The 26,918-nt window shown below is 44.2% G+C and overlaps 1 protein-coding gene and 1 long non-coding RNA gene across 2 annotated transcripts in view; one reads left to right on the top strand and one right to left on the bottom strand.

Annotated features, from left to right (window-relative positions):
* On the bottom strand, window positions 1-26,290 carry LOC148108801 (uncharacterized). The gene is made up of 4 exons (XR_015726986.1): window positions 17,338-26,290; window positions 16,914-17,080; window positions 10,696-10,838; window positions 1-1,150 (listed from the first exon to the last, which is right to left on the bottom strand). It is a non-coding gene; the product is annotated as an uncharacterized LOC148108801 (long non-coding RNA).
* The window catches only part of CLMP (CXADR like cell adhesion molecule), a 93,501-nt gene that overhangs the window by 60,382 nt on the left and 6,201 nt on the right, over window positions 1-26,918 (top strand). The window contains 2 exon segments of the mRNA XM_045798009.2: window positions 11,766-11,923; window positions 26,289-26,490. Of these exon segments, the coding sequence (XP_045653965.2) occupies window positions 11,766-11,923; window positions 26,289-26,490 (360 nt within the window).

Genomic DNA, 26,918 nt, shown 5'->3' on the forward strand with positions numbered 1-26,918 from the left:
AGAGACCCTGTGCCAGAGCTACCCAGCTGAGCTGTGCCTGGATTGCTGACTCAGAAACTCTGAGATAAGAGATGTTGGTGGTTTTGAGCGAATAAGTTTTAGAACAGTTTGTTATGCATCAGTAGATAATTAGTAAAAACTACAAATACATAAAATGCACAATCGCAAGTATACAGCTTGATAAATTTCATGAAATGAACATGCCCAAACAGGCACCTAAATCAAGATATAAAACATATCACATTAGAGGCCTCCCCATGTTCCCTTCTACTCATTATCTCTTCCTCTGAGAGTAACCACTGTCTGGAATTCCAAAAGCATAGATTACCTTTTTTTGTTTTTGTACCTTATATAAATGGGGTCATATAGTATGTACTGTTTTGTGTGCCTTCTTTTGATCAGCATTCTATTCATGTCTAGCTTTTTTAAGAGCATACTCTAAAATGCCATTGCTTAGTCGTAGTATTTAATATGTTCCAAATAACAGTAGAGAAGAGTGAATTTATTTATATGTAAAAAAATGGGAGCATAAGTAGAGAAAGATTGAGAAGGATTTCTATATATCACCAAGAGTAGAAAAGCTTTGAGGGAACTCACAAGAATACTAGCATAACACTAAATCAATGAAATTTTTGTTAAATATATGTACTGGGAAGCAGTATAATATGCCATTAAGGATAGGGATGTTAGGGGTGCCTGGGTGGCGCAGTCGTTAAGCATCTGCCTTCGGCTCAGGGCGTGATCCTGGCATTCTGGGATCGAGCCCCACATCGGGCTCCTCCGCTAGGAGCCTGCTTCTTCCTCTCCCACTCCCCCTGCTGTGTTCCCTCTCTCGCTGGCTGTCTGTCAAATAAATAAATAAAATCTTTAAAAAAAAAAAAGGATATGGATGTTAGAGTTAAAATGGCTGGATTTGAACTGTGACACCACTCCTTACTAATTTTGTGATCTTGGGCTAATTAATCTCTCGGTGTCTCGGTGTCTTGTCTGTAGAATGGGGGTAATAATAGTGCTTACCTTACAGGACTGTTGAGAAGATTAAAAATGGAAATGAATATGGGGGCACCCAGTTGCTCAGTCAGTTAAGTGTCCAACTCTTGATCTCAGCTCAGGTCTTGATCTCAGGATCATGAGTTTAAGCCCTGGGTTGCTTAAAAAAAAAAAAAAAAGGAAATGAATATAAATCAAGTAGTACAATGCTTTGCATGTAACAGGCATTCAGAAATTGTCAGCTATTGTTAATAAATGTTTCCATAGAAGGGTTTTAAAATATATTGGATGGCAAATGTGTATTATCTATCATTTTTCTCATGTAGGAAGTGATTTCCCTGTGAGTAGAAAATACAGCTTCCTTGATTCTTTTTGTTTGTTTTATGAATCTTGAAAATAAAATAGCCAGTTAGTTTATCAGCAAAATGTGCTTATCAAGGAATAGCAGAGGAATCACAATCTGGGACATGCAAACCATGGCAAACCACAGGCAAGTCCAAAGAATAAGTTGAGGAGTGTTCTTTTATAGAGGAAAGAAGGAAGTTGGGAGGGGCCATTTGAAAGGAAGGTCAGTTGTACAAGAGTGAGAATTCCAGGTTGTGGTGACTTCTCATTGGCCGAGTTGTTGCTGGGCTTAGAGAAAACCTTCCTTCTTCCTGCTGGGGTAGGTAAAGTAAGGTTGGAGGAGTGGTACCTGCATGAGCATGTCCACTTTAGGACTTCCCAACTCCATTGAACGAAATTTTTTCTTTATTCATTTTCAAATTATCATGGCTTGACTTTCTAACCCTAGAGGAGGCGACTGAAGAAAAAAGAGATCTTCTCTTTGTTATTAGTTTTTACAGGAAGGTAGATGGGATAACGGCTGAATTGATGCTTTAATTCATCAGTGGATTTTTATCAGCATGATCTCAATTCTCCATTGCCATAAATCCCTAAAAACTGACAACTGCACTCTCAGTAGTAAGTCTGTGTCTATTTTTAATTTCCTCCCTCTGTTCAAATCTCCCTGCCGAAGGTAATAAAAGATTTAGATTCAGAAAGAGACTTGGCGTTTGGAATGAGACAGAAGCTATAAATAGACATGTCAAGGAAATAGGTTAGTGAGGGATCTAGTTCTCAGTGCCTCAGAATCAAAGGCACACCTTGTCTGATCTGTGTACTGACACGGGCATGCTCGTGGGCTCACCGCACAGGTGGGGGTGTGTTTTTCTGCCTGTGTGAACGTGAATACACGTATGGAAAATGTACTAGCACATTCCTGAGAACAGAATTCTGAGGGATAACTGGTGTATTTCTGAGCAGGGGGGTGATTGATTCCTGTGGACCCTGTCAGTATCCTTTCCCTGACAACGACTACTAGAGATATCAGGATAAAACATTACTGTTACCTAGTCAGCCCCCAGTCTGTAGGGCTGCGACACAGCTCACGTGCTGTTTGTGTTAGATTACTGACCATTCTGTGGGAACTTGTCAAGACTAAGGGTCCAAGGTGATTTTCCAATCTGTCAAGTACTGAGGTCAGCCTAGCAACTCGTTTCCTAGCAGCCAAGCTGCTGTTTCCAGTCTTTGGAATGCCATCCCCTCATTTGTAACTGCTCCAATGCCAATCTATTTTTCAAGGCCCAGGTGAAATACTTCCTCTCCGGTGAAGCAATCCCTGATCACCTTAGTGATGTTCCTCTTCTGAACTCCCTTACCGCTACCTGACCCTCACATTGTGTGCTGCCTTAAACTGGGCTTGTTGAATGTCTGTTTCTCAATTATTGTGATCTCTTTATAGACAAAAGACAGTGTCATTGATCTTTGTTTCCAGCAGTACCTAGTATGGTAGCAGGAATGCCACTCATATTCATTGAACAAAAGAGCACTCCTAGTTACTCCCCTGGGGATGCCAGCTATTTTGTCAATGTTCCTTTTTGTGTCACCAGAATCTGAAGCGTTGAGAGTAAGGTGTTTGTTTAAAGACATTCTATGGAAGTCAGTATCCTTGATTATCCTATAATACAGAAGTCGGTAACCCTAAATATCTCATGATATACAATAATAAAAAATTTGATAGTAGCAGAAGTGTCAATATCTTGTAATAGTTTTGCTGTAATTTCAGATTCTCAATGATAATAAGGGAATATGAAACATTTGATACGTTTCCGCAGATGAGTTTTAAATATGAAATTGTCCAGAAGGCAAGGCAATGACCTTCTATAGGCCTTCCCAAGCTTGAGATTGTAGATTACATATAACCAGAACATTTCAGAATTTTATAATTCTGTAAGTGACTGTCCTAGAACCAAGACTAAACGTCAAGAGTCGAAGGACCTTGAGGGTTCTTTTGCTGATTCCTCTCAGTCCCTCTAAGGCATCCGTGATGGATTTTTGCTCCTTCCCCTTGTCTTTTTTTATTGACTGTCTACCAAAACAATTCTCCACAGTACCTGAGTAATCGATTTGGTTCATAATAAATTCTGCAATTAAAATGAAGTTTTGGATCTCAGAGTAAACATCCGTTTCAGCCTGAAAAAGTGAAAACAGTGAACTTAAGCTATTAAAATAGTGTATGTTTCTATTGCCTTGGTAAAGTTCCTCTCAAATGTCTGACCATATTTTCTGATTTCTGTTGCCCTTGAAAATTAAATGCGGGTCGTTTGAAATTTGGTATATAATCACAAATGACAACAAAGTGCTTATCAAGCTTAAATCCAAGGTCATCTATAATTCTTTGTCAATAATAATCCTTCTTACTAATGTAAGAACCGCATTAAAGATGAGGCAGGGCTAATCCTAAGTAAATTCTGCCCCCTTGTGGATTAAAACACCCACAGATAGGAAAGAAGTGCTGTTGACTGCTTGGGTTGGTTCCTTTTACTTCTTTTAAAAAGCACTTCAACAATCTTTAAAAACAATGCGAACAATGAAACGGAATGAGATAATTTGTATCAATTGTGTAAGAGCTGATTGACAGTGACAAAACACACTGAAAGATAATAGTATACATTTGTGTCTTATACTCTGCATTCTATTCAACTAGGACAGTGCCTTGAATATTAATGTATCAATTAATATTTCATACAATATTATAGTTAGAAAGGACTTTAAATATTGATTCATCACCACGTATAAGGATCCCTTGTACAGCTCCTGACATATTCCCCGTTTGAATGACTCGAGTAATGGAAAGTTCACTTAATGATACAGCTCATTCTCCTATCAGGCAGGACTGTTAGGAAGTCTATCAACAGGGACACCTGGGTGGCTCAGTGGGTTAAGCATCTGTCTTTCAGGTTGTGATCCCAGGGTCCGGGGATCGAGTCCCGCATCAGGCTCCTTGCTCAACGGGGAGCCTGCTTCTCCCTCTTCCTGTGCGGCTCCCCCTGCTTGTCACCGCTCCTCTTAGCATGCAGCATCTCTGATGCTCTGAATGTGCTCCTTTGGCTAGTATCGAATACGATCGAACTGCGACAGTCCATGTTTGGGACATCAGACCTCTGTTAACGCAGCCCAGACTCTGTCAGTTTTTTCAGTAGCCATATCTTACTGGTGGTTAATATAAATTATGTAGAGTCCCAGGTCCTTCAAATCTTCCCACTCCGTGCTTGTATCTAGCTGTAACTTCTAATATTTGTCTCTATTAATTACCATCTCACTTTTGGCTCAGGATCCCAGCTAGCAAAATAATTATATATCTTAAGTGTGTCCAATCAGACCAGCTCTGCTACCTAGCTCGGTGCCATCCACATTTAATCAACATGGTCTCTGTGTTTCCCACCAGCCAATTTCAAGGCAAAGGCAATGACCTTTGGTGTGGGAAAGAGAATACAATAAAAACTAGAGACGGGCTCACATCCCCACAGGGCCACCCATCAGCCATGTGGCCTCAGCTGTGTGGTCCTCAAGTCTCTCTTCTCTAACACAGAGGTGATGACATTAGCTCACTGTGTAGTTATGGGGCTCACATGAGACAATGCAGTTGAGTGAGCTGAGCTAAACAAACCTAAGGCATTATTAATCAGTCGCTTTCACATGGTTTGAGCGAGGAGAGATGGTTACCAGTTTTGCATTCCCAGTGCTATACCAGGGGAAGATCTCAGTACAGTTTTTTGATACGGATAAATACATACAATGTATGTACTAGACTGTTTCAAAAAAAGGGAAGAGGGGGAGGGGAGGCGACTTGATAATTTGTAATCAGTCTGGGTGTAGTCTGAAGACCTCTTCAACTATCTTCTACAGTGCAAGGCTCTTTCTTGTCCTCCTCCCCTGTCCTCCCATCACTAGCCCCCCTGCTTTCTCTCCTCCCTCCCTCCCCCTCCCCCACTCCCTTTTCCTCTTTCCTTCCCCAGCCTTCTCTCTTTCCCCCTTCTTCTCCAAAACCAACAGACTGGGGAGGGGAGGAAGCCTAATATCTGGGCCCCTGACTGAAGCCCACCTCTCAGGCTGCCACCTCGGTCCTTGCACACCCACACCACTAATTTTAGGGACTCCAGGAACAAATATTCACCCCTGGGGGGAAACAAGAAGGCACCACACTGATTCTCAGATGTCTGAACTCCACTGCTAACCTGCAAGCTTCACTGCATCAGCTGTGGGCTGTCTCTGAATATCTCATACGTGTTTGTATTTTAGAAGACATTAGAACATTCGTTGCTTAATAGCTCACAGTGAATATGGTTTTCCTTTTCCGAAGATCTCAAAAAGGGAGCTGGCCCAAGAGATTCTGGGATCGGGCTGCGTATGGGGTCGAGAAGGCAAAATATACAGAAGAGAAACTTCCCTAGTTCACACTGAGGCAGCTCGAAGGAGGGGACAGGAGAAGACAGTGCTGCCTTCTGTTCTGGTTGCCCCTCCACCACCTCAGGTCCGTACAGGAAAAGCATGTCTGTCTTTCCAGAACTAGTTCAATCCCACTTCCCATCAGAAGTCTTCCTTAGCCTCTCTTGTCAGAAACGATCTTCCAGGGGTGCGTGCCTGACTTGGTCAGTAGAGCGTGCGACTCTTGATCTCGGGGTTATTAGTCTGAGCCCCATGTTGGGTGTAGAGATTACTTAAAAATAAAAAATCTTTTTTTTTTTTTTAATGACCTTCCATACAATATTGTTAGCTTTCTTAGGTGTGGTAATATGTTCTGGTTGGGTAGAGGAAGGCCCTTTGTTTTAGGGGGTCCTTGCTGAAACAGTGAGAGGTCAAATGTCATGTTATCTGCAACTTACTTTCAACCAGTGCAGCAAAAAGTGGACAAAGCAAGGATGGCCAAATATTCACAGTTACCAAGCAAAAGGACTTCCAAACTCCTCACCCTCCTGCTTCACCTCCTCAGCATGCTCTTCTGTGTTCCTGGTCTTTGGAAGTACAGTACGTGCAGTTATGGACGATAGTAATTACCATGTGGTGAGTGGGCCCGTATCCCGGGTTTCAGTGCTACACACTTTGCATACATCATATGTAATCCTACAACTGTCTTTCCTGGCTGATGTTTTTCTCATTTCACAGGGAAGAAAGAAAGACCCAGAATGGTCAGGAAATTAATTAGACTAATGGGCACTACTTAAATCTCTGTTGATCTGACTCCAAAGTTCGTGCTCCTTCTATTACGTCATGCCATCTCTTGGATTGCACACTGTGTTCCAGAAACAGTCAGGAAGGCACATGCCTGCACGCGCGCGCACACACAGACACGCACACACCCAGACACACCCCACCCCTACAGAATTTTATGTTTGTCATTAGTCTAGAAATCAAGAGGCCTTTGGGTGAGTCACTTCTCTCTAAGCCTCAGTTTCTTGATCTGTAAAACGCGAGAAGTTGATTTAAAAATATCCCAAGTCTGGGGCACCTGGTGGCTCAGTTGGTTAAGTGTCTGACTCTTGGGTTTCGGCTCAGGTCATGGTCTTGCAGTCATGGGATTGCACCTTATGTCAGGCTCTGTGCTTAGCACGGAGTCTGCCTCAGACTCTCTCTCCCTCTCCTTCCTACTCTCTCTCTCTCTCTCAAATAAATAAAATCTTTTTTAAAAGATTTCAACTCAGGTCATGATCTCAGGGTCTTGGGATCCCGAGTTGGGCTCCCTGCTCAGCGGGGCGCCTGTTTCTCCCTCTCCCTTTGTCCCCTCCCCCTGCTCATGCTTGCACTCTCTCTCTCAAAAATAAATAAATACCTCCCCCCAAAAGAACCTACCTATTGTTGACCTGTACACCAAGCACTGTGGCCTCTCCTAGCTGGGGGCCCCGGGGATGCTGAGCGCCTGGGTCAAGGATGGCAGGGCCGGAGGACCCAGCCTATGGAAGGAGTGAGCATGCAGACCTAACTTGAGATCCAGGTCAACTTGTGCCCTGCAGGCATCAGCCAGTATTTGAGAAACAGAATTCTCTGTTAGGGAAGAAGAGATAAGTGGCTATTTTAAATGCAGCATCCTAGTTGCTATTAAAAGTTATCCTGGCCTTTTGCCTCCTTGCATCTGTGAAAGCGAGATGGGGACCAGCAGCTCTAGTGGGGCCAACTGAGACAATTCGCCAAGTTCTTGCTCTTGCCGTGGCTGTGCAAACTGCCACGGTCCGATCCAGAAATATGGCCTCTCTCTGTGACGGAAACAGTAGGTGAAGGATAGAGGCTCCAGTGAGTCAGGCTCAGCGGACTTCCTTGAAAGGATCATCCAAAGCATCCACTTGACAGCAGAAACGATGCCAGCTCTCCAAACACACTGCTTTTTGAAGGCTTTAATTCGGAATGTCTTAATGTGAATGGAATAGTCGATTGGTCATAGAAACCGCCTTTTAAAAATTTACTATTGGGGCCCCTGGGTGACTCAGTCATTAAGCACCTGCCTTTGGCTCAGGTCATGGTCTCAGGGTCCTGGGATGGAGCCCTGCATCGGGCTCCCTGCTCAGCGGGGAGTCTGCTTCTCCCTTTCCTGCTCCCCCTGCCTGTGCGCTGTGTGTGTGTGTGTGTGTGTGTGTGTGTGTGTGTGTGTCAAATAGATAAATAAAATCCTTAAAAATAAATAAAATCTTTTTTTTTTAAAGGATTTTATTTATTTGACGGAGAGAGACAGCCAGCGAGAGAGGGAACACAAGCAGGGGGATGGGAGAGGAAGAAGCAGGCTCTCAGCAGAGGAGCCCGAAGTGGGGCTCCATCCTAGAACACCAGGATCACGCCCTGAGCTGAAGGCAGGGGTTTAATGACTGAGCCACCCTGGCACCCCTAATAAATAAAATCTTTAAAAAATAAATAAAATAAAATGTACTATTATCTTCTCAACGGCTTCATCTTCAAAATATGTATCTTATTTCCATCAGTTACATAAAAGTATACATGCTGATAAACAAAGCTACCCCTGCCCCATTTCTTTGAAGGTCTTAAAGGCTCAAGAAAGTCTTTAGTAAATGTAAATATCCTTTAGAGAATAAAATCTTGAACTCATCTTAGCTGAATGTAGGCAGCCATCATCTGAGAAAATAAAACAACCCTAGTTGTTGTAGAGAAAAAGCAGGGGAAGGGAACTGACATTTTAGCAGGGAGACTCCTATGTGCAATCCCTGTGCTGGGTGCCCTAGTCAGTGTCTCCTTTAATTCCCATTTTGCAGATGAGAACAGTAAGGCTCTGGGAGGATAATTCTCCCAAGCTTAGGCTCTCAAAGGGCCTGTCTGAAGTGCCTGAGTTGTATTAGAAGAAGCCTTCCCTCAGGGAGAGCCAGAGGCTTCCATGACTGAATCTTGCACACACACACACACACACACACACACACAGAATGTTTGTCCCGCTGCTACCTTCCAGCACCTCCCCCCACCATCACGTGCAGGGCGCGTCCCGGACGTCTGGTGGAGACTTCCGTTGACCCTTGGATTGTGTGGATGCACTTACGTGCGGATTTCTTACAGGATAGTACTGTACATGTGTTTTCTCTTTCCTATGATTTTCTTAATATTTTCTTCTCTCTAGGTGCCTTTATTATAAGAATACAGTATACAAGGCACATAACATACAGAATATGTGTTAATCGACTGTTTTATGTTATTGGTAAAGCTTCCCGTCCACAGTAGGCTCCTAGTAGTTAAGTTTTGGAGGAGTCAAAAGCTAATGTGGATTTTGGACTGCGAGGGGGGACCAGTGCTGCTAAACCTGCACTCTTCAAGGATCAGCTGTACTTCCCTGTTTACGGTTCTTTTAACTTTGCAATTCTCTGGGCTGTAGTTTCCTCCTAAATTTTGCTGATCTCTTACGGTCTTTCTTAATCAAGATGAACCCTTCAATGCCTGGGAGCCCACGGCTAGCTCTTCTCACTCACCCACCGGACAGTGGAGACATGTGCTTGGCAGCCCCCTTTCCCATTGCCAAGCCTGAGAATTCTACACAGAGCCCAGGCCCCTGTCTGCTTAGGCTACAGAACACAGGTGTTGGAGGGGTGGGGGAGCACAAAAGGAGAAATTTGAGAAATTTGCAGGGATCCCAGGAACCCCCTGAAGTCTGGGGAGCTGAGGTTCAGGGAAGGCTAGAGGCACATGCACTCTGATCTGCCTTGGTAAAGTCATTTGTATTCACTGGGCGGCCCCCTCCCCGCACTGCCGTATTTAATTCTGGCTATGGTATAAATAGAACTTGGCACTCTGGCAAAACACACCGCCCACCACTGTGTTTCTTTCCTTTTGGGACATCAACCAAACCTGAGCCTTTGATTCCCTCTAGTGGCTCAAGTGGGCAACTTTCATGGCTGTTTCTTTGCATTTATTTATTTAACGTATAGTTACTGTATGCACCAAATTGTTGCTGGGTTCTCTAGCTTCTCCAGGCGCATGGGATGCTGGTTGCATTTGATCATTGTTGTGTGCAGTGGAAAGTGAGCAGTAGAAGCCAGAGCTCCTTCTTCCAAGCTGAGCTTAGTGCAATGTGAACTGGCTAATCTCCCTGCTGTTCTATAGCTGCTTTATGGGGACTGAGGGAGGATGGGTTTATTTGGGTTATGCCTTAAAGGAGTTGTAGGACCCACGGTAACTCCTTTATCCCTGGACCTCAGTTTGCTCATGGGTGAAATGAGTGCACAGGTTAAATTTAAGTCAATCCAACAACCGCAGTGTGAGAGGCCCTGGGCTGGGCGATTTGGTGAATTGGTACCTAATCTCAAGGAGCTTATAGGCTAATGGGAGAACCACATGTCCAGGAAGCCACATAAGACATAGGGCAGAAGCAGCATAGCATGGCTATTGGAGTTTGAGCTTTGCAGTGAGACAGATCTGCGGTGGAGCCCCTGATCTTTCCTAGCTGTGTGAGCTTGAGCAAATTGCTCAACTCCTCTTTACGCTTCATCCGTAGATTTGGGTAATCCCCCTTTCTGCGTAGGGTTGAGTGCTCAGTGTAGAGCCAAACCACACTTACTCCCTAAATGGTGGCCACTCTCATTGCAGTTTCACATTTTAAACAGAAATAACAGAAACCTTACTGGGAAATGTCCCTAGGACCCTATGAGGGGCTTAGCCTGTTGGTTCTGAAGGCCCTTTCTTATGCCCCACAGATCTCTGTGGTCTCCTTTCTTTGCCATGGAGCTTGGGAATCCACCTGCTGCTTCTCTTAGGGGGGATGCCTCTGAGGGTCCAACCCTGCAATGGCAACTACAATTTCCCTGCTCCCTCCGCCCTCCTTTCACGCCCTTTTCCTTCCCACAGATTTACTGCTAATCTAGCTTGGGAAATGAACAGGGAATAGGAAAGGTAGCTTACATGCTTCTGTGAGTCATGGTTCTTGATCTTCAGTGCTTAAAACCCTCTGGAGCGGCAGAGTGAGTGCTCCCCAGGAGAAGGGACTTCGGCACACCGTGACCCTTGGGGGCTGTTCCAACTTGGAGGTTGTATGATTCTGTTACCTTGGGAACATAGCATCGGAACATGGTGAATGGCTTTTCATGCTGAGCTCCTTTATTATGTGCAAGGAGACAAAGGAGGATCTTAGAGCACACCTTAATGCCAGACACATCATACCTAGAATTCAGGGAAGGTTATTTAACACCGGGGATTTAATAGTCAACAGTGTCTGGAATGAATAGGAAGGAGAGAAGGTGAGCGAGCTTGAAGCCTAGAGTTGTTGACAGGACCCCAGTCCTGGAACAAGATGAAAATTAGAGGTAAACAAAGCCGAAAGTAGAACTGAAATCCTGTTGGCCAAAGGGATACTGGATGGTTGGAGGGACAGAATCCAAACACGGTAACTTGGAATTTCACCTTGGATAGGAAGGGTTGCTTCATATTTTAAAGCCATGTGGGATGAGACTACAGAGACTGGAAGATAGAAGTTGGGGGACCCGAGACTGAGTGTCCCTCAGGGAAGCAGGAACTGCCTATAAGAGCCCACTCATTCCCCGAGGCATCCTGCACTTAAGCTGTTGGTCTGTGAGGGTGGCCTGTCTCTAAGGTGGCTCAAGGGGTGAAATGATATCTGGAGCCTGTTCTGGGGAGGAAGCCAACCCCTGCCTTTCCTTTGGTTTCTGTCCTTTTGCAAGCCTGTGCTGGTAAAAGAGGGAAACTTCAAAAAACACAGTTGTTGACCTGAGTGATTTCATCATTCATAAAAACCCAAGAAGGTAGGAAAGACAGGGATTGCTAAGAGTAAAATTCAGGGGGCTACAGAAGATAATGATGAATTCAGTTAGAGGAAGAGCCAGAGGGAGATTCTTCCAACACCTTGATCTGCCCCTTGCCCACAGGAACACGGCATGATTATTAGTTGTAATAGTTGCTTCCCACACATTGCTATGCAGTTTCTGCATTACTCATGAGAGGCTCTCCTCTTCCAGTTTCCTACTATGTTGGAACCTTGGGAACTCACACTGAGATCAAGAGAGTGGCAGAAGAAAAGGTCACTTTGCCCTGTCACCATCAACTGGGGCTTCCAGAAAAAGATACCCTGGATATCGAATGGCTGCTCACCGATAATGAAGGGAACCAAAAAGTAGTAAGTATACCATTGGCCAGAGCCCTCCCCCCGCCCATCCCCACCCCTGCTCTTCCCGTCACCCTCCCACAGTTGTCTTTCCTAAGTCCTCCAATTTTCTGTTGGGTTGGAAAGGGCTAGAATTGCTCTTTCATCTGGCTTATAGTTGAAAGACTCTAGAGACAAAAATTTTAAACAAGGGAAGGTGTTTGGGTCTTAAAGATAAGAGATTCTATGTTCTTTGGCAAGCCAGAAAGCCACCTCTCATTTGCCCCAGGAGGGAATCTGCACAATTAGTGTCTTTCCTAAGAAGGGAGCTAAGTAGCTTGATTCCCGAGCCAGGTGGCCAGACCCCCAAATCTATACAAGGAAGCCTGCTCCTCTTCCTCCTCTGAAACCATTACCACCTGCCTAAGTTTAAGCTTTGCACAAAGTCATGACTCTCAAGCTCCAATATCGTGTAATATGACATACGATGTAGGACATGACTGAAAATGTGTAACACATGTATAATTGACCAGCAAAAGAATTGATACTGGTTCTGGAGTTGGACAGTGAAGGAGCTGGCCCTGGGTCTTCTGTGCCCAGGATGGGGAGGTCCATTGGTGCTTATGGGCTTTTGGGCAGTGTGAACAGAACTTGTAGTGCTTTGCTTCCGATGATCCGCGGTGCTGGTTTCTGTTGAGAGTGAAAAGTAAGTAGCTACTGTCCTGTCTGCCTTGGCTGCATTCAGCTTTCCTCAAGCTGGGTTTTCTAGCGTAATTCTTCTCATTCCATTTACCCAGTGACTTATTTTTAAAAATCTTTTGGTTGAGGGGCGCCTGGCTGGCTTAGCTGGTAGAGCATGCGACTCTTGATCTTGGGGTTGTGAGTTCGAGCCCCATGCTGGGTGTTGAGATTGCTTAAAAAATAAAAAAAGAAAAATCTAAAAACAAAAGAAAACAACACTTTTGGTGGAAAGTTTTGTGATTTTAAAAAATCACATAAAATAAGCCGGGGAGACTGACTTTAGACTTTTCTTCCTTTTCAGAACTTTACCTCTTACCCTACTAAAAAGTGAAAGGTTGTCCTTTCTTCCCCTCTGTCTATACCCCTGATCTCATACGACGGTGTAGGCTGGAAGTAGCTCAGTATTCGCTAAAATAAAATCCGGATCGTTGTTGGATTTCAGCTCCTCCATCACTTTGTCATTTGATGCTGCCTGTCATTTCGTTCTCATAGGACGTCATCCCGACACCCTCTGTTCTCAGTAGAGCAAGGTCACCTTAAACTGAGCATATTTATTCCAGCAGATTCTCAGGTAGTTGTAGACATGATACTCTCTGTTCTGAATAAAGTAAGAGCCGTGTTCCTCTCACAAAAATTTAAAAAGAATGACTCCACGCATTAACTTTTACCCATGTGTTTTCATTAAAACTAAGGAAAAAAAGAGTTGCTTGTTTATGTAGCCAAGTGAATATAAGGCTTAGAAGTTCATTGCTGATTGAAGCAGGCCACTGCTATGGCTTTAAGTAGCCACAGTTCCCTGTGTGTCTTCCATTAATACTCCAAAGTAAGGATCACCGTGTAGTCAGTCATTCAGAGCATACAGATTTATTTAGCACTTACTGCATGCCAAGCTAAGCACTGGGATACAATAGTGAAGACGGTATCAAAGTCCCTGCCTGCCCGGAGCTTATAGTGCAAAGCTATTCAGTAATTAAAAAACAAAACAAAACAAAACACCGAAAAACCCTTTGTTTTTTTGGTGTTGTTTTGTTTTGTTTTTTAAGTAGAGAGCACTAAACATTAGCTATGTTCCAGGTTCCAGTCTGTTTAGCACATAGGATCTCATTTAAATTTATCCTCATAACTAGGATTATTAGTCCCATTTTTCACATAAGGAACTCCATACAGCGTGTGCCCAGACACAACACACACAGTGAGAAAGGGGCTTAAGGTCACCCATTTTGCCATTTGAAATGAGGCACTGTGATGTCAGTACCTGGGCGGTTAACTACCAGCTATGTTACCTTCATAAACAATTTGAGATTATAGTCCGTGTTATGTAGGAAATAAGGAGAATGTGGGAAGGAAATTATTCCAGACAGAACCAATCGTGCCAAGGCCCTGATGCTGGAAAAAGCTTGGCACTACTGCAAGTTCTAACAGATCAAAAATCAACTTAGGTTGAATTGAGTAAATACTGGATTCCCACTATCCACATACTCGGTCATGAAGGAGGTAGTTTAAGAGGTAAGTGTGTGCAGAGACAACCTGAGAACTAAGTAACAGAGATCATGATGGAGATAAGCAGAGTGTTCTAGATGAATATAAAGAGGTGCCATTGGCCAAAAAAGTTGGAGGAGGGGAAAGGTCAAGGGCAGCGCCTGTAAGAAGCCACAGCTGATCTGAGTGCCGATAGAAATTTCCTCATTGCCCCGAGGAAATCACAAGAGCGTAGACACAAAGGCTGGAAAGTTCTGGAAAAACATGAGCAGTTAGCGTAAGTGGAGTGCAAAGTGTGAGCTTACAGAGGTGCAGGACCAGAACATGAAAGGTCTTGTGTAACACGTTAGGGGGCTCAGATACTTTCCTGTATTGTCATGGAGTTCTTGAAGGATCTTAGGAGCGACAGGGACATAGGTGCATCTTGGGCCCTTTGCGGCGGCACACTGATTAAAGGAGACTCCAGTAGAAGCAAGATCAGCCGAACAATTTCAGACTATACAGTAGGGGCTTACACGACAGTCATGGGTAGCTGGAACATCAAGGTGGGCGTAATATACAAATTTAGTGGGTAAATTTGCCACCATGTTGGGAATGAGTGAGGGTGAGAGAGACAATACAGGGGGGCTGGACTGGATGTGTTGCCTGAAGTAGGCTAGCCAATGACCTAGACCCCAAGGTAGCCTTCCATTTCAATCTGAGCAGAACTGGCTCCCTCCCTTCTGTCTGGGAGGCTTGGATATGCAGGGAACATTTGGGGGCGGGTCAGCAGTTTGGGGAATAATTGAATTTCAGCCTAGGTAGATAGCATGGCCCCTAGAACTCTGGAGCTTTCCTCCAGGTTCTAGGGATGGAAACACAGTTTCCAAAGCCAGAGTGACCATCTCCCCCAGGGTCAGTCAGGAACACACAACAGAGACCTTTCCCTTCTATTTTTCCGATGGAGAAATTAGGGCAGAGATGTTCTTATTCCCATGCCAAACCCCTCTGGCCACCTCCTTTCTCCTTTTCCCCCTTTTCTTTGATATTGAGCAAGAAAATTCCTGATCAAGGGCTTGAGCTTCCGACTCTTGATTTTGGCTCAGGTCAAGATCTCATGGTTCCTGGGATCGAGCCCTGCATAAGCCTTGGCACTGAGAGTCTGCTGGAGAGGCTCTGTCTCCCTCTCCCTCTGTCCCTCCCCTTGCTGGCATTCTAAATAAATAAGTAAGTAAGTAAGTAAATCAATCAGGAAGGAAGGGAGGAAGAAAGGAGGGAAGGAAGGGAAGAGAAGAGAAGAGGAGAGGAGAGGAGAGGAGAGAAGAGAAGAGAAAAGAAAAGAAAAGAAAAAAGAAAAGAAAAGAAAAGCAAAACCCTGCTAGAAAACAGAGAGAGGGGCCTACATCCATTTCTGTTCAAGGCAGGTGCATGATTGCCACGCAGGGCCTGGCACAGCAGAGCACCTGCCAGAAAGCTGAGCTGCTCCATCTGCTCCCTGAAGTCTTCACAAATTGCCCAGCCTCCTCCTCCTCTCTTTAAAACTGCATCGTTCATGGGCCCACCAGGAATGTCACAAGACACACAGCCCCGCAACAGCTGCAATTCATGGGCTTCATTTTTTGTTTGTTTGCAAAAGGATTAAATTTATGTTCACTGTTCTCCCATCAACTCCCCTCCCCCCAGCAAGGGCTTAGTCTCAGCTCTACATTTCCTAGAATTAAAACCACAACTGAGACAAAGAGACACACATGTGCCTGATACTCAATGTGCGTCTGAAAAAAACTGAGCCAAATTGCAAGGCTGGAACTGAGCCCCAACCTGTGTCCTAAAGGGGTGTGAAATGCTCATATTAGGCAATAGTTATTTAATTATAGTAAGATTATTTTGGAGTTGTACAGTGTCTGCTTTCCAAAGACGTTAAATACTTACCTTTGTGGTCTCCCTCCACCCCCTGCCCTGCCCTTTATTTTCCATTAAATAATGGGACAAGATTTGGGGGAAGGGGAGAAAAGCCCCACCTGAATGTACTAAGGGCTGTGGTGGGGCTATGTCCGAGCGGCTGAGGCTTGCAGGAGGAAGCCCAGGATTCTACGCAGGGCTCCAGGAAAGGCTCTAATACACAGAAGGTGGCCCTTTAGCTTGAGCTTGAGGCCTGTGTAGGTGATGTTTAAGCAAAAATAAAAGAGAGGCATTTCAAAGGGAGAGAAGGCTGCATGATCCAAGACAAAGACACATCAGAGGGTGTTGTTCAGAATCGAGGGACATCGAGTTTGGGGATGACGCTATTGAGAGGTGCGAGGACAGGGACCAAAGATGAAGCCCAGTCTGGGCTGCACTGGCCTTAGGGGCCACCTTCAGAGGGCTCCGCTTTAGTCCTCAGTGTGCACAGGTGATGGAGAACAGATGGAGGCTTTCGGCTAGGGGGCTGTCCTGTACAAATGCATGGCAAGACTTAGGTTCTCTGGGTGCTGGGCTGGACAATTCTGGAAACCTTAGGGGCCTTTGTGAACCCAGAACCAGCCTAATAAAAGCAATCGTGAGTGCTTACGATCTCATTCCCGCAAGTACTTTACTCCTGTTTTACAGTTGAGGAACTTAAGGTTTAGAAAGGTGAATTAACCAACCAAAGCTGCAGAGCTGTAAGTGGGGGGCTCCCATCTGAACGTAAACCAGCTGACTTCCCCGCACAATCACTGTGCCCTGGGGCAGTGTTTTTTCAAAAAGCAGGACCCAGGAGTGGATTCTAAGTGAGCAGACTGCTTTTTAAAAACCCAGACTGGAAAACATTAGCGTATTGCACGTATGTACAGTTCATGAAACTTACGCTTCAGTTGTCTAGGTGCCCTCTATGTGCGTGCTGGGTCACGGAGGAAAAGGTGTTTCTTGATGTAAGTCTGTTCAAAGTTTGAGAGCTCCTACTCTAGGATACGTAAAGCAGCCAGAGTCCAGTGTGGACCACACCTACTAAGTCTCTCCCAAGCCAAATATGACCTTTCAAAACAAAAAGCAGTTCCTAATGTTAGTCCAAATAGTAACAAGAACAAGGAAGAAATCCCCTAGACCAGAAAGGTTCACCAACTTCCCAAATCCCACAAAACCCCCAAATTCCTCTACCCAGCTCTTGGGGTGCCTGGCTTGTTCAGTCGGTAGAACATGCGACTCTTGATCTCTGGGGTCGTGAGTTCGAGCCCCATTTGTGGCAGAGAGTTTACTTAAGATAAAAATTTAAAAAATGTAAAAACAAATACCCAGCTCTTCACTGATTCCTAGGTTTAGAATGTCTTCATTCTTAGGAAGCACAGACTTGCTTCTTCGTGGTGATGGTGCGCCTGCCAGGTATTGAAAAAGAAAGTAAGTAACAGTAATTGAGTTCCTGTGAGGAAGTCCCACCTCACTTGTCCTACCTCCAAACATCAGCTCCCCACTTCCAGTCTTAAGAAGAGGTAAGCTCTCAAGCTTCCAGTTTTTTTCCTGTTTTTAATGTATTTCCTCTTCTCCCTATTGTCCCACTGAGTTTGCATTTCCATGGCAGCTCCTTCCACCGCCCCAAGAAACGTATCCTTTCTAAGCAGCGCAACAGGACGTGGGGCCAAGAACACCCTACAAACATTTAAAACAAACAAGTACCGTGTCGGAAGGGCTGTGACCTGGATCTTCCCGGTCTAAGTCTCCTAAAACACAGAGCTTTCATTGGATGCTAGGAACCCTATCAAATTACTTGCAAAATAATAATGTACTTTTTGTTTTTCTGGGTCAGAGTTCATAGGTTTTATCTGGTTGGGAGAAAAAAAAGCAGTGAGGTAGGTAGAATAAAGAAATTCCTCAGATATGATGCTGGCTCATGTGATGTGATGTGGGGTCTGGCAGTGAGGGATTAGAAAGAATTCTTGGGGCTCCATGTTGGGCATGGAGCCTAATTAAAAAAAAAAGAATTCTTGGAATGTTTTCAGTGCAAAATAGGTGGTTTTTATTAAAGCACGGGGACTGGACCCAGGGGCAGCAAGAGCTGCCTTGGGACTCCTGGGTGGCTCAGTCAGCTGAGGCGTCTGTCTGCCCTTGGCTTCCGATCCCCGCATCTGGCTCCCTGCTCAGCAGGAAGCCTGCTTCTCCTTCTCCCTCTGCCTGCCGCTCTCCCTGCTTGTGCTCTCTCTCTCTCAAATAAATAAAATCTGTTAAAACATTTCTTAAAAAAGAGCTGCCCTGGAATTGTGAGGAGCGATTGATTGTATACTTTTACATTGGGAGGGGGCAGAGATGAAGTTTCCAAAAGGATTTGCATATGTTAAAGAAGACTTACAGGATCCTGGAGGTCTGGCTATCTTCACGCTCAGGCTGCCTTTTGCCTCTAGCAAGGCATTACCCTTAAGACCGCTAAGAGTTCCTGGAGGAAAGTCCTTCCTGCATTCCTCAAGCGAGTGTCAATGGGCGGCAAGTCGTAAGGAGATTTAATTTTATCTACATTTCTTTTGCCTTTGTTCTCCCTACCCCTGGGCACACCCGGGAACAGGAGGTTGGTTGCATTTTAAGCGGTAAGAATAGGAAAGAAACCTCTCCCAGGCCCTAAGAGCTCCTTTCTGGGATGCCCAGTGTCCATGGGAAATGCAGTTAGGAATCAGTGAACGCAGGAGGGTCCAAAAGAACGACCCCAGTCAAGCAGGATAAACTGTAGCTGCCCCAGTTTCAGGTTAGGATGCATGTTGCCACCTCATCGAAGGCCCTCTCTAAAGAATTTATTAAGCAAAAAAATGCCCTTAAGTGTAAGCAGTCTGTTGGGGAGACTCACGTACTTAATCTCCTTAATCTTGCTGTGAACTTTTCACTGCTGTGGGGTTTTTTCCCCCTCTTTAATGCAAGGGGTTAATACTTGTAAGGATTTACAACGGTGCCTTGAATAAGATTAATACCACATATGTGTTTGTTAAATAAAAACAAAGTTCCCGACAGAAAGTATCGCATTGTGTTGACAGATTTTCATTTCTAGGCCTAATGCATATTTTCCTAAGCCCAGAGCCAAGGGCTGTGCTTGGCCCAGCGTAGTCACGAAATGGTCAGTGAGCAAAGGGATGATGTCTTTTCACAGTTTCTGCTCTTAAAAATTCTTACTAAGCCTGTGAGGTCGGTAGCTAAGAACTGTTGTCCTAATTTTCTTTTAATACGTGAGGAAAATTAGACCTTAAACTTGGCCCCAGAGAACCTGAGCTCCATGCCTTTTAGACTTTGAAGGGCTAGGATCTAACCCCAAATTCCTAAAGCTAAATCCCTTTCTTTCCCTCCGTCCCCTCCCCCATAATTGACAGCTTCTATTGAAAAGAACGCAGAAATTCAAGACAGAACTTTTGTCTGGGAGTAAACACTGGGCATTTGACTGAAATCCTGCGTTTCCTGTACTTTCCAGAATATTTCTCTGTATGAAGATGATGTTCGGGAGGCACCTCCCTTCCTGTACTGGGGAGGGGGGCAAGTGTTCAGGCTGGGGTGGGAAGAGATCCTCGACTGGTAGGACAATGAGTGTAATGAGACCTCTACAAGGCTGCTCCCCCTGCCCCCACCCCCCTACTGTTTCCTTCTTCGGCAGGTGGTTTCAGGGTACAGCTCACTGTCTTTATGAAAGAGAAGGTAGGAGGAAAACAAGTTGTAATCCAGGGGTAAGGCTGGAAATGTGAGCAAAGGTTGGACTTGAATAGTCAGCCAAAGAGATGACAGTCATCAACTTTACTCTGAGGTTGGTGGTATTTTAATGAGTTCTGATCTTTGTGTTTAGATGTCCACTATTTGGAGAGCCTCATTTCCCCCTCCTTTTCTTAATCTCTGTATTTGTGCTGTCAGGGATCTTACCCGGACTCTTGTCTTTAAATACCATCCACAAGCTTAGAATTCCCAAAAGCGTTATTTCCAGGCCTCCACCGTGAATATCCAATTCATTTGTATGCAACTGGTTTACCCCATGCCTCCTTTGGGTGTTGAACAGGTCATCTCAATGCAGGAAGTCCAAAACTAAGCCCCTGATCCTCCTTACCCTGCACACGCTGACTTCAAACCTCCTCCCCTCCGTCTCCTCTCTCGGTTGACAGCTGTTCTCTCTTTTCATAGGCTCACGACCAAACCTGAGAGTGGCCCTGGACTCCTCTCTTTCTCTCATGCCACAAATACACATTTTTAAAAAAGATTGTTTATTTATTTGACAGAGAAACAGAGAGAGAGAGAGAGAAGAAGCAGGGAGAGTGGCAGAGGGAGAGGGAGAAGCAGACACCCATCGTGCAGCAAGCCCTACCTGGGGCTCGATCAAAGGACCCTGGGATCCTGACCTGAGCCAAAAGCAGATGCTTAACAGACTGAGCCACCCAGGTGCCCCAACTCCAACAGACTCTTGACTGTTTTCCTGTTTCCAGTCTTGGCCTCCTACAGCCTATTCTCAAAACAAGTCATATCATGATACTCTACTGCTCAAAATCCTATAATAGCCCCCCACTTCCCACAGAGTGAAAGCGATCATCTTTACAATGGCTCAGAGGCCCTGCAGGATCTGGCCCCACTGCCTGACCTCATTTACTAGTCCCCTGGCTTACTCCAGCGACCTGGCCTCTTTGCCGTTCCTCAAACATGCCAAAGCATGCTTCCACCTTCAGGTCTCTCCTTGGCTTTTTTCTTCACTTAGAACTCCCCAAGGCTAGTTCGGAGTCTCCTTCAAGACATGATCTCATGTCTCCTTCCAGTGAGGTCTACTTTGACCAAAACTTATTTAAATTGCAGTCTGTCCCCCTGGCCTACAACTCCCCTTCCCTGCTCTATTATTTTCACAGTATTGTCAAATGTACCATACAATATTCTTCCATGTCTGTTTCCTGCCACCAGAATGCATGCTCCCCAAGGGCTGGGATTTTCACGTGCTGTGTTCACTGATATCTCCCAAGCACCTACAACAGATGCTGTTGGCAAATTGTGGAGGCTCAAAATTTGTTGAATAAATGACTGTGCTCTTGGATCTCTTTAGCTTAACATTCAAATCCAGCTTTTGCTCCCATTTTCTACCTCTGGATGGATGTGGATGGATGACTCCTCTTCCTCCTGCCCTCTCTCTCTTTCCTAAATATTCTCTAACTGGTCATGCTTACCGATTTGCTGTAAAATGTCCTTGAAGAGTTCATCTTAGCCGTCAGGAGCAGCTGGTGGTTCTGTCTCAGTGAAGCTAGCTTCCATTTCCCTGGCACCCCTCATCCCAATCAGAAGGAAACACTCCCACATGCTCTTCTCAGTAGGCCTGCAGGAATTCTAATTTAGAGACCCAGAGAGTTGAACTGTGAAACCACCTGCTGAGGCAGGGGGCTGGAGGGGAGTGGGGGCAGAGGAGAGCAGCCTTCAAGGGATCTAATTCCCCTTACTGTCATACCAATCATACCAACAGAGCATCGCTCTCTACCCCAGCCCGAACACCTGCCCCAACCCCCCCCCATACAGTATACCATAGGGAGGTCCCTCCCAAACATCATCTTCATGCTTAGACTCCAAATTTTCAGATGAATTATGGTCTAATTTTCCTCACATATTAATTTCCACAGAAATAGAAATTAACTTGTGGAATGTCCATAGCGATGTCCCTGTTTCCATATCCATAGCATGGCAGTGGTTCCTGTTAATAGAGATGCAAATGAACTTTGTCCAAAGGAGACTACAAATCTTTGTCCAATTCTCATTTGAACTTGTAAAATCTTTCTGGTTTCATCATTTATTAATGAGTTAAATAAAATCTTTGACACGTGCTTATATTCTGTGTATATGAGAGTCATAATTTTACTTTTTTTTTTTTAAGTTGTCCTTTAAAATTGTAGGAGAGGGGAAAAAAATCTTTTTCCCTTTCCCCTCCTAGGTTTTCCAGCTGGGGCACTGTAAATTAGACCAATAAAAGACAGATTTTTGTTGGTTTGTTTTCTCTCTTTAAAAATTTAAAAAAAAATTCTTACTGAGATATATTTGACATATAACATTATATTAGTTTCAGGTGTACAACAAAGGGACAGGTTAATAGGAGAAAAACAGAAGTTTATTAACTTCCGTGTACCATGTACGAAATGTGTGGGAGTAAGTACCTACAGATGAGTAACTCCAAGGGGTGGCTAGAATTTGGCCTATGTACCTAACTTGGTAGGGGAAAGGGAAGAGGAGGGAGGACACTTAAGGAAAAGCAAATGACTTTTGAGGAAGATAAACGGGCCCTTAGAAGAACAGATGGGAGATATGCTAGCTTGAGATCTTGTCTGTCTGGGTGTGGTGCTGATTTCTGGTCTCCTAGAAGAGAAGATTAGACTTGTTCTCAGGAGGGGATTTATGACACTTAAATTCTTTTGGGAGGCTCTGCTTTTAGGTCAAGGGACTTCAAGAACTCAAATGCCTTTAGCATTTGAAATTCTTATGCACATGCAAAGTGGCATATTCTGGGGTGGCATGTCCTGGCCCTCAACACTTTCATAGAACAATTTTCTTTGTATTGGTATCATCTCTAGCACAGTGCTAAGCACAGAGTATGTTTTCAGTAAATGTGTATTCAATAAAGGACTGAAGTGTTGCATTATAGCCTAGCCAAAGACAGTTAAGGGCAACAGACATATATGAAACCAGAATGTCCCAAGGATCTCCTGGACAATACCCAACATTATAGGAAGGGGATCTAGCAACCTATGAGCCCAAGTCTTTCACCATTTCTCCTCACATAAAAATGCTGTAAAGAGATGCTATGGGTGAGAGGGGAAAAAAACAAAGCCATTAGTCTGAGTGTCAGAACAGGGAAGGTTTCGTGAGAAGTTAATATTAATTTTGGATTTGAAAGAATGAAAGGGAATTCTTTTTTTTTTTTTAAGATTTATTTATTCGAATCTCAAGCAGACTCCCCCCTGAGCACAGAGCCCATTGTCAGCTCTATCCCATGACCCCGAGATCATGACCTAAGCCGAAATCAAGAGCTGGACACTTAACCCACTGAGCCGTGCAGGTGCCCCAAAAGAATAAATAGGAATTCTTCATGTGGAGAGATGGAGAAAAGGGAGTTTCTCCATGGACAAATGCAGCGGGCAAAGGCATTGAGTACAAGAAAGCATGAGTCATATTACAGGAAGGGAGACAACATTATCTGATGGTAACCAGGTATGGGAGGTGGACAAAAATGGAAATGAGACTGGGAAAGGTAATGCAGAAGTCACTGTGAGAACTACAGACTGAATCTGGTCATCATTCAGAGGTGGCAGGGAGCCACTGAAGGGTTCTGAGCTGGAAGACAACTGATGTGAGTTTTACATTAGTATTAACCTGGCATCCACTTACATTGTTACGTAAGGTGGATTGGAGAGGGTAGAAATACACAGCAGCCAGGCAGCTGGAAATACCAAACCAGAGCTCAAAACTATGTCAGGACAGATAGAAGGATATGAGAATGATCACAAAAGCGGTGCTGGTTGAAATGAGTGAGCAAAGTTGAATACCGAAAATGTCTTACGTTTATTATCAGCTACAGTGTCCACCTTTACTTTTCTCTTACTTTCTTCTCCCCCACGTTCCCCTGACCCAAGACTGTAAGGTCCCCAGGATAGGAGCTGTGTCTTATTTCTGCATGATTTTGGGCATAGTACCCTGGCATGCGAGCTCAATAAATAATTAGCTGATGAAAAAGAGCATGCAAAGAAAGGAAAAAACATGTGTCTCAGAAAGGTGGTGAGAGCAAAATGGATGATACCGAGGAGTTTTGATATAATGGAGAGAGAACTGGTGGACATTTTATTGAATGGCTTCAAATCTTTTCAGGAAAGCATTTGATATGTTGCAGGGTGTCACGTGATTGAGGATGGGATTAAGGGCTTGAGTAGAGGGAAACAATTTGAACAGCTGCAGTCAGAAATGTGCACAGGACACTCCTGTATGCTTGTGGGCCTGTTTTTAGCACCCTTCTGTGTATCTGGAATGCTCCCTGCAGCCTCCTTCTCCCTGACTCTATTATAATCTCTCATTTAGTCTGCTTATCTTTCAAAGCCTAACTCAAATGCCTCCAACTTTTCTGGGACATTCTCTCTGATACTATTTCAAGTTAATTAATCCTTTGTCTATGTTTATACTTCTCTCCTTGTTAATCCCATTAGATTATGAATTACTTGAAGACAGGAAGAGGGTTTTTACTCATCTGTATGGGCACCCCCCAACCTGATGGGAAGCAGTCATCCCATAAATGTTTGCTGACATCTAAAATCAAATGAGTTTAAGAATATGCTGAATGGCAGAAAGGGCAAAGCTGAAGTCATATAGCTCGAGGTCTTGGTGGACCAGAGCAGCATGGTTTTTGTGACTAACAGGAGTGAGGTGATGGACAAACGGAACCAGGGAAGGATTCAAGAACTATAGGCTATGATGCAGGCAGATGAAATTTCACTAAAGCTCAAGATGATGATGATGATGATGATGATGATGATGATGATGACAACGACTATTTTTTAAGTAGGCTCCGCACCCAACGTGGGGCTTGAACACATGACCCCAACATCAAGAGTTGCATGCTCTACCCATTGAGCCAGCCAGATGCGCCAGGATTTTTGTTGTTGTTGTTAGAGAAATCTAAACTTTGGTGTCCCTACCTGGAAAAACAAAGACACAAAGACATGATGCTCATGTGTATTTTATGGTAGGAAGGGATGTAATTTTTTCCCAGCTGACTTCCTCTTACTAATCAACAGTGAAGCCCCCCAAAAGGAAAGCCAAACAATGAAGTCCTCCGTATCAGACTTGAATTTTAAGCATTGACTTCTGCTCTTTAACTCCTCTAGTCCCCTCGCCTAGACTCTAAACTTTTGTAAGAACAAAACAAATTGATTTAACAGTGTCACTTTTCTGCCTTCATTTCCAAATTTTCTGGAAGAGCACTTAATAAACAGTGGAATGAATGTAGATGGCCACAGGAAGTGGGAGAGAGGTAACTGGTATACCAGGACATGAACTAAATGGACTTAGATGGTTATTTTCAAATCCCAGTTCTGCTATTTGTCTGTGAAATGGGGATAATGGCTCCAGTATTCCCCTCTTATCTGTGCATTATATGTTCTAAAATCCCCCTGGATGCCTGAAACCATGAATAGTGCCAAATCCTATATATGCTATGTTTCTTCATTATACATTTATACCTTTGGTAATGTTTAATTTATAAATTAGGTACAGTAAGAAATTATGATTAATAAAATAATTTAAAAGTTTTGTGAATGTGGTTTTTCTCTCCCTCTCTCAAAATCTTATTGTACTATACCCATCCTTCTTGTGCTGATGTGAAATGATACAGTGCCTCTGTGATGAGACGGAGTGAGGGGAATGACACACGTTTTGTGATACAGTGTTAGGCTACAATTGGCCTTCTGACAATATGGCAGAAGGAGGATCATCTGCTTCTGGACCTCGGGTACTGAACCCATGGGAAGTGAAACCACAGAGAAGGGGAGGAACAACTTAACTTGCAAAAACACTATGTGAGAAATAAACTAGATATAAAAGTACTGAGTAAAAGGAGTGTAGCATATTTTGAATAGCTCACATGCAGGTGGTACGAAATTAAAAGTCAGAAAAGGTATGCAGGAGAGGGGTGCCTGGGTGGCTCAGTCTCTTGAGCCTCTAACTGGATTTTGGCTCAGGTCATGATCTCAAGGTGGTGCGATCGAGCCCTGTGTTGGGCTCTGCACTGGGCTGGGTGTAGAGCCTGCTTGCTCTCTCTCTCTCTCAAAAAAAAGAGGGGGAGGTTATGTAGGGGAAAGGTAAGTCTCCTCTCCATCCTTTTCTACCAAATCTCCTCACAGTCAACTCTAGGTACCCCATGTGCATTTACTGTGCATCCCCTTGCCTCCTTGATTTAGCTGTGTAAACTTGACTGAACGTGTAATTCAAATGTAAAATTCCTTACCTATGAAATGACATGGTTCTGAGCATTTAGTAAAACAGTTACCACTTTGTAATTAAAATGCTACACAAATAAGACGTGTTACCTTGGGAAGGAGAAGCAAGGCCTAGACAAACATATTGGACTTTTAACTTCATTTAGAACAGAGGTCCCCTGACCCTTAGAATCAGCCCCGGGCCTGACCGCTTTGTTCCATGAGGAGTATTCCCTTTCCTCATCTTGACATCAGCAAAAGATGAAGGCCGAGAGCCACACTGCTTGACCCTGCCTTGGTCTGTCCCACAGGTGATCACTTACTCCAGCCGTCATGTCTACAGTAACTTGACTGAGGAGCAGAAGGGCCGAGTGGCCTTTGCTTCCAATTTCCTGGCAGGAGATGCTTCGCTGCAGATTGAGCCTCTGAAGCCCAGTGATGAGGGCCGGTACAGCTGCAAGGTGAAGAATTCGGGGCGCTATGTGTGGAGCCATGTCATCTTAAAAGTCTTAGGTAAGCTAGAGTGCCCAGGTAACCTCCTCCATCTTATTAATAAGGTCTCTGTGAGGAACAGCCAAATGCCCCCTGGTGATACATATTTTTAATACCCTGTATTATACATTCAGAGATCACCTAGTGCAGTTCCCTGGGAAGAAGTATGTTCTATATTTTAGACATAATAAAAGACGAAAGAATAATCACGATTTTCCATGGGAGCCCATTGACAAAATTTAAATATCCTCTAATGTTTAAGTGGGATTCTTATATTTACCTTATATGTCTCAGATACGATTCAACTCCATTTCTGGTTTCTGGCAGCAAAAGCTACTACGTTCTATTTAATTGCTTCCAAGTTGATGGATTTCTATCCCAGTTTCAGTATTAGTAAAATCACACTCAATTTCCCTAAAATTGCCAATTAAATAACAGTGTCTTCTTTG

Source organism: Ursus americanus, chromosome 16 (assembly GCF_024610735.1).
Source record: "Ursus americanus isolate L20-20 chromosome 16, mUrsAme1.1.p, whole genome shotgun sequence".
Lineage (NCBI taxonomy): Eukaryota > Metazoa > Chordata > Mammalia > Carnivora > Ursidae > Ursus > Ursus americanus.